Source organism: Schistocerca gregaria, chromosome 9, assembly GCF_023897955.1.
Source record: "Schistocerca gregaria isolate iqSchGreg1 chromosome 9, iqSchGreg1.2, whole genome shotgun sequence".
Lineage (NCBI taxonomy): Eukaryota > Metazoa > Arthropoda > Insecta > Orthoptera > Acrididae > Schistocerca > Schistocerca gregaria.
Genome location: NC_064928.1, coordinates 236,379,387 through 236,397,654, shown reverse-complemented (window position 1 = coordinate 236,397,654; position 18,268 = coordinate 236,379,387). Strand labels below are relative to the sequence as shown.

The following is an 18,268-nucleotide window of genomic DNA, read 5'->3' as shown; positions in this document are numbered from 1 at the left end:
AAATTCTTTCAAAACGGCAGCATTCTTGTTAAAAATATGGCCATTTTTTTGTTGTCAGAGGCTATTGAACTTAAAAGGATGTTTCTATGCTGAAGATTTTTTTAGCTATCTCAAAGTCTAAACAAATGATTCCAAGGAGTGGATGAACAGCAATGTAATGTTGTTAACTATTATTTTTGCTTTTAAACATGACATACACAGTGAAACAAACATATGTCTTCCTACCTGTAAGCTACAGAGCAAATGATCAGGCTTCATACCTCTTTCAGCTTTGTGTCTTCAAAATATGTTGGTATTGTATTAATACATTAGTATCAACATTGTGTCTTCAGCATTTGTTATTTGATTTGAATGTTAAAATTAGAAATAAAATATTGTAATTCTCATGATGACTGTGTGCTTAAGTTTTGTGATACAAATGTATATTTGGTGTACTCAGTTAAAACAAAATATGTAAAAAATAAAAGCACTATTCTTATATGCACAGAAAGGGAATAACCCTACACTTCCTTTTTTCTTTTACAGCGCCAGTGCCTCAATGGCAGCGAAATTTATCATGAGATTCTAGTAAGTTCGAATCTCTCGTCAGTTGAAGGGATGGCCTTAGACTGGGTATCTCACCACCTGTACTTTGTGGACGGAGTGCGCTCAATGATAGAGGTTGTACGAACCGATCTGAATGTAGAGGGCCGCATGCGTGCTACCATTCTTTCACCACCGACCCTGTCCAAACCTCGTGGGATTGCTGTTCATCCTCAGCAAGGGTTTGTAGCCTGTATGCATTGAAACTGTAGAATATTTTTGAAAATATGTCTGTGTTAAAATTACTCTAGAGCTGTTTCTGTCATGTGATGCTTAAACATTCTGGTGTTGTCCGTTTATAGTTGTATTACTTCTGTCACAAAATATATCAGCAAGGGAAATACTGTATCTGATGCATCCAGAAAGTACGCGCTGTTCAAAACGTACAACTATTGTGACACTTTCCAGTGGTCACAAAGGTGCTATGAGATTCTTATTATGAATTTTTTGCTGTTTTATTTGGTTGGTCATGGAAGCTGATCTTGTAAATTCAAGAAAAATGAAACTGTAGACATTCATAGTCATCTGTTGGAGGGCTACAGAGGCTATGTAATGTGTAGTGAAGTGATCAGGAAATGTGACAACTTTGAGACATTGGTCAGCACTTCAAAGTAAAATAGATTGTAGGCCATTTGAAAAAATTACTTTATATGGATATGAAGAATATTCTCAGTCTTCCTACTGACCTGAATAGATACCAGGTTACATCCATCCTTTCCCTCTCTGTAGTTCCTTTGAGGTGAGCATTCCAAGGAGAGTGAAAACTTAAGCTGTTACAGGGTTAGATACCACTGGTGTCAATATTCACCAATTGTGTTGTAGCATAGCATCAGTTTCTGTATTTGTAGTGCTTTAACAGAAGCATATTTTGCATATATATGAAGTATTAGTGCATTTACAACACAGTGGAAATTCATCTAAGTTAAAAAAAAAAGGCACTTGAAAAAAGTGTCCATTTTTATCTTAATGTGCCTCACATGACTACTTTAGCAAATCTTCCATTGTGAATATGTAAAAAGTGACTGTACATTTCAGTAAACAGATGTATTTCTGTCTATCCCCAGATTGTTGTTCTGGACTGATTGGGCACCAAACAATCCATCGGTGAGTCGGGCCAACTCCGACGGTTCTGACCCCAGGCGGCTGTTTGGTAGATCGTACGTGGACTGGCCTAACGGAATTACAGTTGACCACATCGCGGAACGCATCTACTGGGTGGATGCGCGACTCGATTACATTGGTTCTGCAGATCTGGATGGCAAAGGTTTCAAGAAGATAATTGCAAATACGGTTAGTGAACATTTTTTGCCAGATGTGTGAAGCAATTCTTGCTAATGTTTACTCCAATTTCGCAGCATTTTAGTGTGTCAGTAAAACACAGGAAAAATAAATTTCTGTATTTACACTGCAGTATAATGAATACTGTGTTGCTGCAAAAAGAGACAACTGATCAGGTTGGAAGAGGAATAGGGGAGTTAGTGAAGGGAAATAATAAAGGAGAGAAAAAATGAGGCAGAGTGTAAGAGGTCATGTATAGTACATGGATAATCAGTGTCAGATTCAGACAAGACATGATAGGAAGAAAATTAATTGTGCAGTTATGAACAAGTAGGAAAGCAGAAAAGGAAACAGGGGAAAACCAAAATGATGCAGGTTGGTTGGAATGTGGGAAAAGGATGGAGGGGGGTGGGGGTTAAGGGAGAGATCAAAAAGTAACACAAGTCAGTTCAACCTATAAATAAAAAGTAATGGGGATGGTACTTTCAGAGGAGGGGTAGTCCATGATGGTGATGGGATGCCAGGATATGTTGGAAAGCAAGTTCCTGTATCTTGAGTTGAGAGTAAATTGTGTTGGTTGGGAGGATCCAAACAGCAAATATGGTGTAATGAGTACGCATGTATGTCAAGTCTTGCTGCAGAGCATCCACAGCAACTTGGTACTAGACGATCAAAAGTTGTGAAGGTCTTCTGTATCCGTGCAAGCACTCGGCCAATTTAATGGTTGTCATTCCTCTATAAAAGGTCAGGCAGCGGACTCCGGTTATTTAGTATTGCCAGTTGCTGTGCTCTTGATGTTGTAGGATTCCCAGTGGTGATTCTGGAGTAGGTGATAGTTGGTATAAGCATAGAACACATTTCACAGCAGTGATGTGGGGTAGGAAACCTCGGTTAAGGATAATGGACGGGAAATGTCATACCACTTAAAGTTACAGAGGTAAGGACGCAGCAGGTTGTAAGGGGAGGGTATCCAGGAGAGAGGTAATTTCAGGGTTTGAGTTGACGGAAACATAGCTCTGGTGGAGTAACGTATCATGACATTAGAGGCCAGAGTGATAAAAAAGGGGGGGTGAGTACTGATGTGGTTGTCTTTTTTAATTTCTTTTATTTTTTTTATTTTTTTTTATTGGGGGGGGGGGGTGGGAGGGGCCTCACGAGAGATGTATTTGTTAGAGTTTGAGAGGAGATTATTTGTTGAGGGCAAGATCTATGGGGAGGCTATGGAAGAGGAAAGTCTGGGAGGAGTTGACGGTGTAGGTGTGAAGGGATCTGTTGGGGGGTGACACTTTCACAGCAGATGCCTAGGATATATGGAAGGGGTGGCTTTTTTTTGGGTGCTAACTTCAGTGAGATGGAGATCAATGCCCAGGAACCTAGTTTTGGATTTGGAAAATTATGAGGTGAATTAGATTTAGGAGAAGGAGTTGCTAAGCTGTTAAATTATGAATCAAGACTGCAAAAAGAAGATATTTTCTATGATGCCTGGAATTTACCCGGGTGTAAAATGTCTCTGGTTATAAGATGATTCCCCCTTTTTTTTAGGAGGCCTCTTGAGGAAAAATTATTTTTAACATATTCTGGCTAGTCAAAATTACAAACTACTGTATTTTATTGTCATAAAGTATCTGTCTAAAAATTTAACATTATACTTGCTCTAAATTTATGCCATTTATTGGTTACCTACATTTTGATAAAACAAGTAGAAATAAATGAAACGAAATGGTTTACATTAATTTGCAGATCACTTTTTTCACTTATGAAGTGGTTTTCTTGTTGGTTTAAGGTTTTCTGTGGCTTCTGGTGCTCTCCTCGTAGTTGAAGCTAAGTCAGGTCTGTCACCTGACATAATATGTTGTATTTAACTTTTTTTTTCTAATTTCGCCATAGCTGATTCTGTTGATGACTCTGAAATTCCATGTATAGCCAAGGAGAGGCTTAACTACTTCACATTCTGCAGCTGTTATTGGAGCAAAAGGAGATAACTTCTACTCTTATCACGAACAATCAAGCCCACTACATTGCTTTTACATACACACATTTCTTTGGATGGGTGCACAGATCATTTGGGACTCATGAATTAGAGTAGAGCACAACTTTCATACAACATAAGCATCAAAGGCTCAACATGACATCCAAGATTACCACATATTTTATTTATTGCAAAACCATCTTGTCTTCCGTTTTCATTCTTGGAGAGTGTGGTTACTCCACAATGGTCAAGCCACCACCAAGCTGCCGTGCGGAAATGTAAAAGGCCCTCTTTCCTTACACTACAGAGTATGTGAAATGTCATTTGCCTAAATGAACCCTGTTATCAGTGGTGTCACTATTTTTAACATTCATCATGATACTAATGGGACAGCTGTGAAATTTATAACTCCATTGTCACAAATATTTATGCGGACAGTGTATCATGGCAGTCGGCCGCGATCGTGAACAGATGAGAACTTAGAATGACCAGGGGGAGTGGAGTGGTGCAGGGAAATAAGCCTCGCCTCACTCTCGAAGGGCTCATTTCAAAATGAGGGGAAAAAAAGCACTCTGCAACACAAGGCAAACTGGGGCAATAAAGCATTTGGTGGTTGCAGCACAATTGTTTGCTGCTGTTGGCAGTGATAGTTTAGAACTGACCTCTATTGGTATCTTACACAGCCATAGTTCGAAACACTCTCCGCCTAAAACTGCTAGGGTATAGTGCCCTTATTATAGTTTTTTCTTCAGAATGGTGCAATTTCTGAGGTTGTCATTGCTGTGGGACCTGAGAACACAGATTTTTTAATTCATGTACATATCCCTTTTTGGTTCTATACTGACTTGAAAACGTTACACTATCACTTGCTTCAAAAAATATCATCTGCCCAATGCTCTTTCATCAGCTTCATAGAACCAGCAGCTGACACACCCTCGTTTGTTCCTGTCATACGTCATAGTGAGTGTCGACAAGATTGTAGAATGAAACATGTAAGTACACCACTGAAGCTGAACTCTGTCTAGACTAAATCTTCTGCAGAAATGAATACTATTGTTGAGTATTTGTCCAATTTTAAAGTCAGTTCAATTCTGACTAAAAATGAATTCGGGCAAACTGCAGTTTCAACGTGCTAGATGTTCTTAAAAAGCCAGAGTATGCACTATACGTTCCAATGGTTGGCAACACCGTGTAATTTCTGCTAGCTCGCCATTCCCGTCCCAGCACCCCACTAGTCCTCTGCCAAGCTGGTATCACTGCTCCCCCTCCAAACCTTCTGCAGTGCAGTGCTGAGGCAACCACGAAACATGGATTGCAATATCTTCAAGTGTGCAAGTCATAAGAGTCGAGGAGACTGAAAGGGGAGCAGTGGTTTATAAGGCAGTGGGATGGGGTTAATGTTACTCAATATGTACATTGAGCAAGCAGTAAAGGAAAGCAAAGAAAAGCTGGGAGGAAGAGTTAATTCTGTTAGAGGCAGGAAAGGACTTAGAAGAAACAGAATGTAAGATGAACAATTAAAAAAAAGCAAAACATGAGTAATGGAATGTAACCAAATTAAATCGGGGAATCCTGAGATAGTTGGAGTAGGAAATTACACACTAAAAGTAATAGGTGAGTATTGCTATGTGGGCAGCAAAATAAATGATGATGGTTGAAATAGAGGGGATGTGAAATGCAAACTGGCTACAGAAATGCAAAAATTTCTGAAAAGAAGAATTCGTAACACTGAATATACATTTAAGTGTTAGGAAGTCTATTCTGAAGGCATTTGTCAGAGTGTAGCCCTCTATGGAAGCCGAAACATGAATGATAAGCAGTTCAGACAAGGAAGAGAATAAAAGGTTTTAAAATGTGGCACTGCAGAAGTAGTCTCAGGAGTAGATGGGTAGGCCATGTAACTGATGAAACTTTGCTGAACAGAATTGGAGAGAAATGACCTTTATGGCACAACTTCACTAAAAGGAAGGTATAGATTGATACAGCACATCCTGAGGCATCAAGGAATTGTCAGGTTGGAAAGGGAGAAAAATGTGGATGTTCACAAATGTAGACAAAGATGTGGATACAGTAAGCAGGTTCAAATGGGTGTAGGTTGCAGTAGAAATTCCCAGGTGTAGAGGCTTGGAAACGATAGAGTAGCATGGAGAGCTGCATGAAGTCAGTCTTTGGACTGAAGATGACGCCAACAAGCCTTGCATTCACTCATTTTAACACCCTCCTTCGCAAAACATTTGTTTTTGCCACTTCTTATTTTATATTGTGCATTTCTAACTACTTTTGAGCCCCTAGCTCCATCTTTTTAATTGCTTGTTTGATGTTTTTAATTTTATTCAGGAAGACTTTAATTGATGTGCGATGTTTCTGTTTACAGGACAAGGTAGCACATCCGTTCGCAGTGGCGGTGTTCAAGGACACCATGTACTGGGACGACTGGAGGCAGAATGCCATCTACCAGGCCGACAAGGATCACGGGTTGGCTGTCCGCACCATCCGAAGTGGTTTGCCTGGTTTGATGGACCTAAAGGTAATGTTCTTTTGTATTTCATACTCAGGAAGGCATGGTAATTTATACAAAGAATACAGTATTGTTAAATGTTTCTCATAGCGAATCATCAGGACTAGATTTCATGCACTCTATGCAGTTATATTGTTGGAGTTTGAAATGTCTGTTGCTGTTGTCACCCTTTGTCCTACTCTTCCTCTTACACACAGCCCACTGTAGTGTTTTGCAAGGCATCTCTCTCTCTCTCTCTCTCTCTCTCTCTCTCTCTCTCTCTCTCTCTCTCTGTGTGTGTGTGTGTGTGTGTGTGTGTGTGTGTGTGTGTGTGTGTGTGTGTGTTTAAAGTTCTTAATTTTATTTTCTCCATTATTTAATGAGCATTTTATTAATGTGTTTGCGTAATTATTAATGATTTTTATTCATGGTTTGGTTTAGCGATTCCTTTTTACTGTTTTCTCTTTTTATTTAAGTTGAGTCCTTTAAATTATGTTTGTGGTAGTTATGATGTCTTTATTGCTTACTGTTCTCTGTAAGTTAATACCATTTGCATTTCGCAGCAACAGATCTTGTTGCGTCTCCTTGCTGGAACTTCTCCACCTGAAATCGCTAAAGATAATTTATTGCTCTATGGAAATCGATCGGTACAGCCAAGTGCTATGCTGTGTCATGTGTATGGAATGTGGCATCCAACTTTATATCCAGAAATTATTTAGGTCTTCAGAGAAATATTCTCGATGAATCCCAAAACCATGTAAAACTGCAGGTTTACACCATCAAACCACACAACACTTCCGAATGACTTGCGTCTTTATAATCACTGAATATTTCTTTTGAAATGATAGAGGGTTATGAACTCTACACACCTGATACTCCTTTTGTGCTTTTATATGTATTAATTTTCTTCAATACCATAAAACATAGATTCCTGCCTTAATGGCGGCTTCCAACAATCTTCTCTCAATCCGACATAGAACATCTCTTTTCCAATGTCCAACATGAAATAATTATCTCTTTGCTGTAGCTTAATATAGTCTGTATATCTTTGTTATTGAGTTCGCATGGAGATACTTAAATTCCACAGAGTATTTATATCTCGCACAGGTATTTTACATTTATCATCGTATTAATAGTCTGTTGCACTTTATTTATGCATTTTTGCATCATGAAACGCTACAGTGTGTTTGGTTTTTTTTTTTTTTTTTTTTTTTTTTTACGATTCAGCCTCTACAAAATACACTATTATTTTCAACAAAAGGAGAGCATCTAAGGGTCCCCCCCCCCCTCTCTCTCTCTCTCTCTCTCTCTCTATCTCTATCACTCTATCTCTCTCTCTCTCTCTGAAAATGATGATGTCTGGCTTGCAGTGTCATATCAAACTTTGTGCCAATATTCACTTTGTCATTGAATCACTGGCCTTTGCAGACATCATTAAACCAAACAGGAAGAGGTCAAAGGGCAACAGATCCAGACTTCAGTGGATAAGGAACCACAGACCAGCCCCATTTCCTGATCACTTGATTTGTTGCCTGGTTGTGTGGTGAAGCACAGCCATGGTGAATTAGAATTCCTTTCAGATTTCTGTGTGTGTTTCTCTGAATGTCTTCTCTAAGCTGCTTCGCATTCAGTTACACTCCGTAAAATGAGTGATTCACTAGACATCCCGAAAATGTTTCATTAAGATTTTCTGTGTAGATTATTGACTCATAAATATTTATGCTCCAAACCAGGTGCCATTTGCCGATACGTACTTTGTCTCATACCCCAAACTTCCTGCCATTTTCTGTATGGCATTCTGACTACAGTCAAGTTGTGCAGCGAGCTTCTGGGGATGTCAAAGAACTTATATGTCTTGTTCACCAGTAAACTCTGTCACTATACTTTTATCCTGCTCAGAAGTTGTGATCTATATTTCTTTCAATACATCTGTTGCGTTTAATTCTGAATGAGATGGTTGAGGCACAGGAGAGATCTGCATGGTACCCTTTGAATGCATTGCTAGCAGCTCTATCAGTGTGAATGTAAGGATTGGGTACATATTCATCTTCCTATGATATAAATTGCTATCGAGTTGGAAACATTGTAATATTTACTCTAGACTTGTTTCCTGTGTTTACTAATCTGATTATGCCAGCAGTGGAACTTGGCACTAAAGGAAAATTTTAAAATAAAACTAGCTATGAAAATTTTAAAAACTGCTTCTGATAGAAAAATCTACTCGCCAAGTGATAGTAGAAGAAAACACATGAAAAAGTCAAGGAAATGTGCAAGTTTTCAGAGCAAGTGACTTGTTCATCTCTCTCTTCCTTCCCCTTCAACCTTTCTGCCAGGAGAAGGAGCCACTGGCTCTGAAAGCTTGCACATTTCCTTAACTTTTCCATGTGTTTTCTCTTACCATCACATAGTGAGTAGATTTTCTTATCTGACCAATTATATTTCCAAAAAAATATTATTTTCATTAAAGACTATTTCTGCGCACTTTATGAATATGGGGGGCGATTCTTCTGGGAAATCTAGAAAACTTGTAATTCTCAGGGAGATCTCAAGAAATTTTAGGAATTTCATAAAACCTCAGGGAATTCTGCATTTTTGAACTTAGCATTGAAACTGAATTTTATTGTTTTATAAATCACAAATTTGAAAATACTGTACTTAATATCTCAACAGTGTGTTAATTATATGAATATTATTTCATATAATTTATTTATGTTTAAAAACTGTGGTTAAACTACTACTTATGGCTGGTATGAGAGGAAAGAAAAGTTGTTACCCCTTCCCCCTCTTTTCAACTCAGGAGCTCTTCAACACAATCTTCCTCCTCACACCTTTAAATCTAACAATTATTTTTTCCCCAAGTATGAGTAGCCAAACTGGAATGTCATGTTACATATTGTGTTAATGACTTTATTAGTTATTGTTAAGATTGTGGGTTGCTTATGACGTGCTCATACTGGACTGCATGCTCATTTAAACTGTGGGGATAGGTTTGTCTCAGTGCACTGTCTAATTAACAGTTGTCCTTTTCCTCTCGTACAGGTGTTCGCGCACTCCATACAGGAGGGCTCAAACGCTTGTGACGGCAACAAGGTGTGCTCTCACTTGTGCTTTGGCCTTCCAGGGCACAAGTACAGCTGCAAGTGCCCAGACGGTATGAAAGCCGGCACAAACACCACCTGCACCTGCGCCGACGGCAGCAAGCCATTTGAGAATGGCACCTGTGCAAAGCGTTAGTACCCCTTTATCATACAAACTGCAGTGAGATACCTGCATGTTGGTAGTTGCTGGAATGTGAATAGTTTTGACTAAGTATGATATTATTTGGGTTGGATTGGGAAGGGTTTTTATTTATTTTTTTAATTTGTATTTGTGTGTGTTTACTCAGTACAAAATGCTTTATTGTGGTTTGAGCAAGACAGAATTTAACAGGATGAGAAGAAAATTAACATGGGAAACAAACATGACCCACATTTAGTACATTTTCTAGCAAATGTTTTAATTTATAATCATCCTCCTTCTGTAGGTTTCTAACTACTTTTGTTGTGAAGTTCCATGGTGATATTAATGCTCTGTTATCAAATACTGGTAAAACAATAAATGAGTATATGACCTTTGATTTTTGTGTGGAATGGATAGGATGTATTTTAAGACATAGGCAATAATTTCCATTGTAATAGAGGGACCCTGCCTCTACATATACACAATTACTCCACAGTTCGCATATAAGTGCTCGGCAGAAGATTCATCTTCCTGATGAATTCTGCTCTACTCCAGATGCATTCTACTCTTTGGTGGCACATGAGAAAAAATGGAAATTTAAATCTTTCTGTGCAAGCTTTGATTTTACTTATTTTATTACAATGGCCATTTCTTCCTATGTAGGTGGAGTCAACAAAATATTTGTGAATTTGAAGGAGAAAGTTGCCTATTGAAATTTTGTTAAAAGATCTCGCCAAAATGAGAACATTCCGGTGTGGCTACATCTGCAGTCTCGCCTGAAGATGGCAGCCAATTGGACTGTTGAAATATTGTGTTGATGAAATCTGACTGCATACCCATGGAAAGCATCAACACCTTTGTTTTAATGACTGCCACCCCACCTCGCGTATCACGTCTGTGATACTCCCTCCAAAATTTTGTGATATTACATGAGGATCTGCCATTCTATTGAGTCATCTGCTGAGTGCTCTGCCAGTAAAATGCAATCTTGCAGTTTGGTTGAATTGGTGGCTATAAATGTGTGATCCATTGTGTAACTGAAATATAGTGAGTAATTAGCATTCAAGTGGATGACCTCAGACTATTTACTGTTTAGAGTCAGTTTCCACTTTTTGTACCATCTGGTCTAAATCATTTTGCAATTGGTTTTGGTCTTCTGACTTGACTAGACTCCAAGTAAAAGGATAATCTGCAAACTGTCTAAGAGGGCTTTCAGATTGTTTCCTAAATGATTCATATAGATCAGGAACAGCTGAGGGCCTATAGCACTTCCTCGGGGAACACCAGATATCACTTGTTTTACTTGACTTTCCATCAAATACTATGAGCTGTGATCTGTCTGACAGGAAATCACAAGTCCAGTTGTACATCTGTGACAGTACCCGACAGGTCCACAATTTGACTCGAAACCAAATGTGAGGAATGGTGTTCAAAGCGTACAGGAGAATTTGCGTATGGGAAGGCTGTTATTGAAATACATTCAGTAAATAGTTTGAGGACATTGCATGTAGCTGCTACCCTGAGACGAAGAGATTGTCACAGGTCAGGAAATCATGGTAGTCTGCATCGAACCAGTCAGAAGAGTGATGACCCCCAAAACAGGGTCGGGCTGAATTGTAATTTTCTGTGACCCATTTTATTCTCTTTTGCTGAATGAAGACATCTCTGGTTCTGAAAAACCAGTGTTTATCATGTGTATTAACACACAGTTGAAATAAAACATTAGGACCTGCAATCAGATTTGTTGTTTGTAGATTTGTGAAAAGCCTTTGACATCATGCCATACAGCAGACTTTTAACAGAGATATGAGCCTATGGAAAAAGTTCCCAGATATGTGAGTGACTTAAATGCTTGTTAAGTGACAGAACTGAGTACATTGTCCTTGACAGTGAGTGTTAGTCAGACGAGGAAATTGCCAGGTTGTCAAGAGTGCCCCAGGAAAGTGTGATGGGGCAGTTATTATTTTCTGTCCATCCAGGTGGTTATAACGAAATTGCAGCTACCCACAAAGATCCAGTGTGGGCTGTAATTATCATGTAACAGCAAAACTTGGTAGATACTCTAATGTGTTAATGTAGAATGGATTTATGGTGGAAAAAAAAATAGTTCGAATTCTGGCTACCAGGTACAAATCTGGTACTGTGATTGCAAGAAAGACATGTATAAATGTTTCTATATAAATGGATTAGGAATGGAGTATGGCCAGAAAAGGTCAAACAGATGAGAAAGGCATAATGTTGATTTTATTATTAACGACAGGTTACACAATTTGTTCAATATGGACACTAGAGAGATCGACAAGATGCTGCATCCATAATGCAGTGTGATCAACAGTTCTGGTGGAACCTGAACAACTTGTTTCTGTATACTGCCCCTCAGATCAGGTATATACCTAATATACCACACCGAGCCTACCTGTGCTTGCGAATTTTATTATGATCTTTCACATAAAACAGTTCCACTAACAGCACAGAGTCTCACTTCTGGATAGACATACTGTTAGCTCATGTTACAGCTTGTCAAATGACAGTGTGGATGTCGTACCCTCATGAAAACAGTGTACAGCACCAGAATTGCACCCGATGGCCAAAATCAGTTATTCATTGGTTTATCGACTAAGTTTCACTGCCATATGATCGTTACAGTCGACTCTAGACCTCCTTGAGTAGCTGCACATTAATTACAATCACCCAGTACACAAACGATCTGGAGGACAGAGTGAGTGGCAACCTGCGTCTGTTTGCTGATGACACTGTGGTCTATCGGAAAGTTTCATTGCCGAGTACCAGTGGGAGAAAACAAGACCACTTAGACAAAATTTCTAGTTGGTGTGATGAATGCAACTTGCTCTAAATGTAGACTAATATGAGTTAATGCAGGTGAGTTCGAAAACAAACACACAATATTTGAATACAGCATTAGTATTGTGCTGCTTGACAGTCATGTTGATTAAATATCTGGGCATAACATTGCAAATGATGAGATGGAACAGGCATGTAATGTTTGTAGCTATTGGGAAAATTGTAGGAAAGTAGGAGTCATCTGTGGAAGAGACGGCGTAGGGGAAACTAGTATAAGCCATTCTTGAATGCTGCTAGAGTGTTTAGGATAGCCTGCAGATCCGATTAAAGTAAGGCATCGAAGCAATTCAGAGGCAGGCCACTGGATTTGTTACCAGTAGGTTCGATGTTTTGGGAATACAAATGGGAATCCCTGGAACGAAGGCGAGGATCTTTTCCAGGAACAATACTGAGACACGTTATAGACTGGCTTTTTGAAGCTGACTACAGAATTGTCCTACTGTTGCCATTGTACATATTGTGTAAGAGCCACAAAGATTAGGGAAATTGGGTCTCGTGTGGAATCATAGAGACACATATAGGAGTGAAACAGGAAAGGCAATGCCTAGGTAGTGGTACAGGGTAGAGCCCACACAGGGTACAGTTGCTGATGCACAGTGACCAATTTTTGTGCCAAGCTCTGTGTGAGTTCATTTGTTCATTCAGGAGGGAGGCCGACATTGTTTGCCCCTTTCTTGGCTAGTCGGCAATACATTAAACAGAATCGAGGTGCGTGACCTGCAGTTCTTCTTGAAATGATTTTACAGATACTATTCAGTAAAAAAATGTCATTTTTGCATTAGTTATAGAGCTTTATATCAGCTTCATGATGACGTGCTAAGATATTGAATTTTTCTTTAGACTTGGGTGGATTTCCCTATCTGACAACAATGATGAGAAAATTGATCTGGTGTAGCACACACACCAGTGATAATGCCAGAATGAAATATCCACAATATTCCTCATATTTAATAAACAGTTTGAGATACTGAAGTGAGATTTTGACAAATGATATCATGGGAGAGACACATACTGTCTGAAAAGTTTCCCTTCCCTCAGGATTCTGGGTGACTTTTTCGAACTCTACCCCTTTACATAAAACCGAACAGTCCTTTTCCCTCACCCCTTCCCCTTCAACCCTTCTGCCAGAAGGAGAAGACACTGACTCTGAAAGCTTGCAAATTGTTGTACCTTTACATGTGGTTTCCTGCTGCCAATTAATGAGGAGATTTTTTTTAATCCATCGAATTTCACTTTTCACATTCATTAATATTTGGTGGATTGCAATTCCTTAAAACTGATCCACTAGAATCCAATGACCTACTCACAACTTTAAAATGTGTACTAGAATCGCGAAACCTTGCATTGTCATCACAGCAATACTACCGTATTTACTTGAATCTAAGCCACACATTTTTCCAGTTTTTGTAATCCAAAAAACCGCCTGCAGCTTAGAATAGAGTGCAAAGTAAGCGGAAGTTCTGAAAAAAGGTTGGTAGGTGCCGCTACAACTAACTTCTGCCGTTGAATATATGTAGCACTACACAGACAAGCTTTTTAGATACAAAGAAAAATACTGGTGCCAAAACTTCTGCGTCAATAGATAAATTAAAAGAAAATCTGGAAGACTGTAAACATTATACCATTATTCTTTCGTGTTTGCTGCTATCTCATTTAAATCCTGTCTTACTACATAACTAGAGTCAGACAACAGAAAAAGCGGAAGAATATACGTATCATGTCATGTTTATATTCGTATTATTCTTATGCTGAATAGTGATACAGTCAGAAATGAAGCATGGCAACTGACTAGATTTTTAAATCTAAGATGACTCTGATTTCTGTGCAGAATGTAATGTACTAAAGAGGTGTCTGCAAAGATTTTCAAATGGTGAAAAATATTTGCTAAACTCTTGTTCAGAACATCTTCTATCATACGCAGCCTATTATTTGGTTCTTGTTGATCATTGTCAAAGAAAGCAGCAGTGTAAGTAACAACAAATAGCAATCTCTTGCCATTGTTTCACTTATGAGACAATTCCTCTCTCTTTTTTCCTGTAAGTGGCAGTAGCACGCACAAAAGCAAGCCATGCCATGAGCGGCGACAGGTCGTAAACACTCATTATCAGAATGCGACAAACAATGCATGACACAGAACAATAATGCATTTTCAGCTTAGAGTGATGTAAACACCTATAACAAAGAGAACCGCACTTATCAGATCAAAGCAAAATAAGCAATTGATTCAAACTAGACGAAGCACGCGAAAAAGGAAGGGTACCAGTATAAGTATGGATGGAGCACGTGGCACATAGCAGTGGCTACTTGGTAAAGTTTAACTGTTAAGCTTATGACTCGAACCAAACTACTGTAGCTGTATCTTCATCCATTTGACCTCAATTGTGTTTCATGTTACAATGGATCAACTTTGTTTCGATTTGGAGGGGCGGTCTAAAACTTTTCTCTCACCTTCAGTTTCGAGTATCAAATTTCAGGAGTGGCTTAGATTCGGGAAATTGTTTTTCCTTGATTTCGAGTCTCATTTTTCAGGTGCGGCTTAGATTCGAGCACGGCTTAGATTCGAGTAAATATGGTAAATGAATGTCTATCTTCTTCTCTCTCTCTCTCTCTCTCTCTCTCTCTCTCTCTCTCTCTCTCTCTCTCTCTCTCTTTCTGTCTGTCTTGTGAATGTGTGCCTACACACTCGCTCACTCATTCATTTTTTCATCTCTTCACATGGATACTAATGCCAAACTGGTTGCTGTTGTTTTCACAGAAGGAAATACTTGTGGTACTGACCAGTTTGCGTGCAAGAATGGTCTGTGCATCCCTCGCCTGTGGCACTGTGATGATGACGACGACTGTGGTGACGGATCTGACGAGGAAGGATGTGGAGGTAGGGTCACGTGCCAGACAGGGCACTTCCAGTGTGAGAGTGACAGGAAGTGCATCCCCTTCTACTGGAAGTGCGATTACGACTACGACTGCGAGGACCACAGTGACGAAGAAGGCTGCAGTAAGTACAGATCAGTTGTGGCCACTTTGCTAGTTGGTAGTAGTCTTAGAATCGTGTGACTTACAGTCTGATTTATGTAGTCATAGTCAGACAGCTAGCCATGTAGATAACTCCTACAGGCAGTATCCCAGTGCCAGATGTAGACCACTGGAATTGTTGGCTCCCACTGTGTTGTCACATCCGTTGCACAAAGTATTGTGCCTGCCAGTCCTCAGTGAGCCATTGTAGCAGAGTGACATTTGTGTATAATTTACTTTACAATGTGTGATGAGAGGGGCATGGGAGATTCTGTAGAGATCTTTTCCCACATCAGTTTCCAAATGTGTATGTAGTTCTTTGCAGGACGTACTTGTTCAGTGTTAGGCTCTAATTAAAATTATATCTGGTTTTTGATGTGCTCAGACACACTATATAGATCTAACCTGTATGTGAATTTTAGATATTTTACTTAATTTTGTAGAAGATGGAGACTCAAAAATGATTTTCTATCGCTGGGTAGTGTGGAGCACTGTGGCGGCTGGCAGCAGATCGCACATCTCGTGTTAGTGTCGCAGCTTTGCCTTAAAACATCAGATGCCTACTAATTTAAAATATACTACTGTATTTACCTAATTTATGGGAGGAGGCTTTTTTCCAAATTTTGTAATTCGAAAAATAAAATACGGTGTGATTGTAAATTTGCAGGTAAAACTATTGCTGTTGAGGTTAACGTTTTTGTGTTGTTTAATAGAGTATATATGGTCTTCCTTCATTTACAGGTAAAGCTTTCACTATTAAGGTTACGTGAAGATTTCAAAAAATTTGAAAGGGCAAGACTGGATAAACAATACTCACATTTGAACTAGTTAGTGATTTCCCAACACACTGAAGTGCTCAATACAGTATCGATGTTGGCCTGACAGTCACCTGACATTTGACTCGTGTGATGCTAATGCGAGGGATATGCGAGAAACTGTGAACTGGCCAAAACAACAGTCTATTGTTATGCTTAAAATTTGACAATTTTGTGAAAGACAGGAGGGCATAGCACTAAATTCCATCACCATACAAATTATTGTCGTGTTCTAACAGGTTTCCAATTGAAGTTGTCGTACATGTTCAGACAATAATGTCACTTTTTAAGTAAAGGCAACATTCAAAAGTGGAAAAGTTGACCTTTAGAAAACATTACTTGATTCTGAACCGAGATCAGTATTTCATTTGACTATGAGAGACTCTAATGATTTACTAAAAGGGTTGCGAGTTCCACAGTTTGCCACATTCTCCCATTAATCATTACTGATTGTTTGTGTTTTAGGGTTATTGTCCTGAACAAGTACACCTAAACCTCTATCCGATCTTTCTGCAGGGCACAACTCTCTAAAATAAGTTTGCTAATGTAGGTGGAATAGTTTTTGTACCTTCACTTGAAAATGAACAGTAGATGGACATTACAGTGTGCACTCTCACTTTGTGCCACATTCCCCATCCCTTCCTGTCAATATCACTGTAGTCTAGTGCTGTTTGTTTCACTGCTACTGTAAATATAGCTTCTTCTTCTTCTTCGTCCTCGTCTTCCCTTCTAGGTTCAAGCTAAGGTTAGCCTATTCTGGTTTCACTTTTGTGTCCTTGGTCTACCCACTGATTCCCTTGAGGGTGATAATATGTTAAGAGTCTTGCTTTGGGATACTTCTCCCCAACATACACAGAACACGTTCCTTCCCTTCCCTTCCTTTCTGTTGTGTGTTCATTCCTGTGTTATGTGTTTTCCACCTGACACTACCTTTATTCAGTTATTTCTGGTTTTACCTCCTCTACTAAAATTTCAGAGCTGATTAACTTCATTTCTAACGTTTCAAAATTACCTAATTTTCTTCTTTCTCAAAGCATGACTTTTTATACTCGTAAAATTTCGAAAAAGGCCTCTGTCCCACCTTTCTGTTGGAGTGTTATTGTAAATGTCCTACATATTCTCTGATAGGATTTTTTTTGCTCCCATAGGTTAAGTTGCAGCCAAAGCACAGGAAATGAGACATTTATCCCAATATTTCTCCATCAGTGCATGTTATTGATCTCTCTGGTACCCTTCGTATGGAATCCATTCGCTTAGTTTTAGTTTTTGGAAATATTTGATTTATATACACAGCACAATATATAGCTCATATACTGCCTTTTACACTTTATCATTGTGTTGTATGACTCCGTGATAGTCAGCATAGAGTAATGTGTTAACATATTGTTGGCTGCCTAGTTTGATTTCTCAAGGAGATGTGTCCTTTCTTGAGTTCGTTTTCTCCATTCGTCTGTGTAGATGTTAAATAGTGGTGGTGACGTAGCTGCATTTGTACCTAACTCCCAAAACTATCTCTGATAGCAATTGCTTTTAGGCCTTGGCAGTGATTCTAGTGTTGATGTAAAAACTTTTAATCACTTGGATCGTGTAGGCAGATACTTGTTTTTAGACATTACTTCACCTAACGTCTCCTTGTGAACACCATGAAATGGTTTTTCGAAACCCAAGAAAGATGGGAACACTGAACTTGAATATGTGTCTCCTTTTTTTATTTTTCTGTTTTATTGTATAAACATTGCCACTACAAAATAGAGTAGGCATATTTGGAGACTTCCATTTCTTTTTTCTACATAAAAATGTCAACTTGTATTATTTAAAAGATTAATACCCCTTTAACTATTGATTTTTTTTTATTAAAAAACAAAAAGATGTGTTTTTCTAAACCCATTCATCTGGTAATTCATGTCTGCCCCTGCATGTATTGAAAGTACATAAACTTTTAAATTTCAGAAATGCACCTATCCATTTAATAAATTCAAAAATTCCACTATATACACTCCTGGAAATGGAAAAAAGAACACACTGACACCGGTG

The 18,268-nt window shown here is 38.8% G+C and overlaps 1 protein-coding gene across 1 annotated transcript in view; it reads left to right on the top strand.

Annotated features, from left to right (window-relative positions):
- LOC126292248 (sortilin-related receptor-like) overlaps positions 1 to 18,268 on the top strand; it is a 177,653-nt gene that overhangs the window by 61,715 nt on the left and 97,670 nt on the right. Inside the window, exons 12-16 of the mRNA XM_049986146.1 lie at positions 526 to 764; positions 1,647 to 1,872; positions 6,204 to 6,356; positions 9,366 to 9,555; positions 15,163 to 15,402. Coding sequence (XP_049842103.1) covers positions 526 to 764; positions 1,647 to 1,872; positions 6,204 to 6,356; positions 9,366 to 9,555; positions 15,163 to 15,402 — 1,048 coding nt within the window. The remainder of the gene's footprint in view (positions 1 to 525; positions 765 to 1,646; positions 1,873 to 6,203; positions 6,357 to 9,365; positions 9,556 to 15,162; positions 15,403 to 18,268) is intronic.